Here is a 2,467-nt window from a genome sequence, read left to right as displayed (position 1 = left end):
AGAGTTTTCTCTTTTTGTTCACTTGCGTCGTAAACGTAATTTAATTGTAAAATGAATTTAGTAATTTAGTAATTTAGTATTGTGACAGGTGAACGCTAGTCATGTCACGGGGAATGTTGATAACTTGGAAGGTGGTATGGATGGAGTGGTTCAAGCAATTGTCTGTACAGAGCAAGTGGGATGGGCAAGACAAGCGAGAAAATTGATGCTTATTGCCACTGATGGATTCATGCATTTCGCTGGAGAAGGAAAAGTTTGTATAGTATTTGAAGAAAAATTTGAAATTCAAAGGATTCATCAGCCATCAGACATTCGACAGAAACGATAAATGGAATGAATGAAGTACGAGCAAAACTAGGTTTCAACGTGCCATCTATAAATTTTTAATTAATAGACATTGTCCTACAATTAATACAATTGCAGGCCGATCTTATCCAATCGATAATTAATTAATACCCGCTCCACTGATTGCTGGTGAATTTTTTCCCTTTTTTTGCAGTCATTCCGCAGATAATTGCATTAACTTTTTTTTCAGTTAGGTGGAGTTGTGAGGAAGCACGATTATTCTTGCCACTTGGATGAAGCTGGTGAATACTCAATGTCCAAAGTATTCGATTACCCTTCACTCGCAGAAATCTCACGACTTCTGAAACAAAAAAAAATAAATCTCATCTTCGCAGTGACCGAGGACCGACGACTGGAGTACGAGCAAATAGCCAGTCTTTTGAAAGAAAAAGGGAGAGTTGCTACGCTCGCAGCCAACAGCTCCAATATCTTGGAGATTATTAAGCAATCTTATCACGATATATTAACGAAAGTTGTTCTCCGGGATAATTCGAGTGCATTGATTGATTTGCGGTATTATACCAATTGCGGAAAGCCTGGGCATGTCGAGAAAATTACTTCAGAATGTAGTAGCATACAGGAAGGAATGATATATGATTTTAGGATTGAATTATCGCTCAACGATTGCCCGAAAAATCAAGAATTTTGGGTGGGTATTTTACAATGTTGTCACAGAGAGCCCAAAAAAATTCACCAAACCAAATATTAATTTTTTTCCCACACAAATCTTCATGAGTACTCACTCCCTGTAATTTCCCTGTAACTCCCTTCCGAAAAGTCGGAACTGTGCAAAAACAGAGAGTCTCAATTTGATTTTCCAATTTGATCCTCTCATATTATCCAACCTCTCAAAACATTCCCAGAAAAAACTCTAAAAGTCACAAAATTCCCAATAGTCTTTCGCAATTCATCTTCGAATGATATTAAGAGGAGTCATGAAAAGATTAGCAAAGACCTGATGAAGCAACGAGAATTTAATTTCAGAAATAAAAAAATTTCTAGACCCAAAGGATTGCAATCGACGACGTACTGGCATCAGAGGCTTCTGAAACTGTAATCGAAGTTGAATTGCAGTGCGGGTGTGACTGTGAAAATCCCAATAGTTCCCACTGTAATTATGGCACTGACGTTTGTGGAATTTGCCAGTGTAACCGGGGATGGTCTGGTATGTTTGTGTATCACATCAACTTAGCAACGTCATGAGTGAAATTATGGTACATCAATTTGAGCATCATGTGCGCTTATTTGTACAGGAGAAAAGTGTGACTGTGACGAAAGTGCTTGGACTGAAAACACACTGCTGTGTATTGCACCCGGTGAGTCTTCGGCTTGCAGCAACAGAGGAGAATGCACTTGTGGGAGCTGCACCTGTGATCCTGGATACAATGGGAATTACTGCGAGTGTTCAGCCTGTGACAAGGTAACAATTCTACATTCAATTCGATAAAAATGAGGAATTTCAACGAAATTGTATGGTTATGCAATTGTCTTGGTGACGAGTGATTTTTAAAGAAACTTTCAATACATTCTTTAAATATGTTCTCAGTTCAAGGATGTTCCTCCGCTTTTCCACCACGATTCCCGCTTTTTTGAGTCTTCGGACAAATAATTGAGCAGATTGATCCGAGAAATATACCGTTTTTTTATTTCATCATTATTTCATGACTCATAAAGCCATAAAGTCTCATGAGCGTGCAATAATTCTCCCTTTGTCTAAAGTTTTATGAATTTTTGAAACGCATAGAACATTACCGCATAATTTTAAATTTTGGGTATCATTCAATGATTATAAATAATATTTCAGCTTTATTTTGCCGTCATTTACTCAACGAATTAGTTGACCATAAAACATCAACTAATTTTTCAATCGAGTCATATTATTTAGTTAGATGATTGAAACATGAAAGAGCATGGATCATATGGTGCAGACATCTCACCGTTTATCATAATTTCTGTAGGTTAATGGGATAGAGTGCGGAGGGAGAGGTATCTGTAATTGCAGTGTGTGTAATTGCCTTGAGGGCTGGTACGGTGAATCATGTCAGTGTCCAACTGGCAATGAACTTTGTATAGCACCAGGAAGTACTGATGTCTGCGGTAATCATGGATATTGTGATTGTGG

At 37.8% G+C, this 2,467-nt stretch overlaps 1 protein-coding gene across 1 annotated transcript; it reads left to right on the top strand.

The window, feature by feature from the left end:
* Positions 1 to 73: 73 nt before the first annotated feature.
* LOC105265213 (integrin beta-nu) lies at positions 74 to 2,467 on the top strand (the record flags this gene model as incomplete). Its single annotated transcript, XM_011302609.1, is given in 5 exon segments — positions 74 to 253; positions 536 to 994; positions 1,348 to 1,510; positions 1,599 to 1,765; positions 2,304 to 2,467. Coding segments are annotated over 5 exon segments (1,070 nt in total), but the record flags the coding sequence as incomplete, so codon positions are not given.

Source organism: Fopius arisanus, unplaced genomic scaffold (genome assembly GCF_000806365.1).
Source record: "Fopius arisanus strain USDA-PBARC FA_bdor unplaced genomic scaffold, ASM80636v1 scaffold00028, whole genome shotgun sequence".
Classification (NCBI taxonomy): Eukaryota; Metazoa; Arthropoda; class Insecta; order Hymenoptera; family Braconidae; genus Fopius; species Fopius arisanus.
Note: the sequence above shows the minus strand (reverse complement) of the source record. Positions and strands in the feature narration are given on the sequence as shown.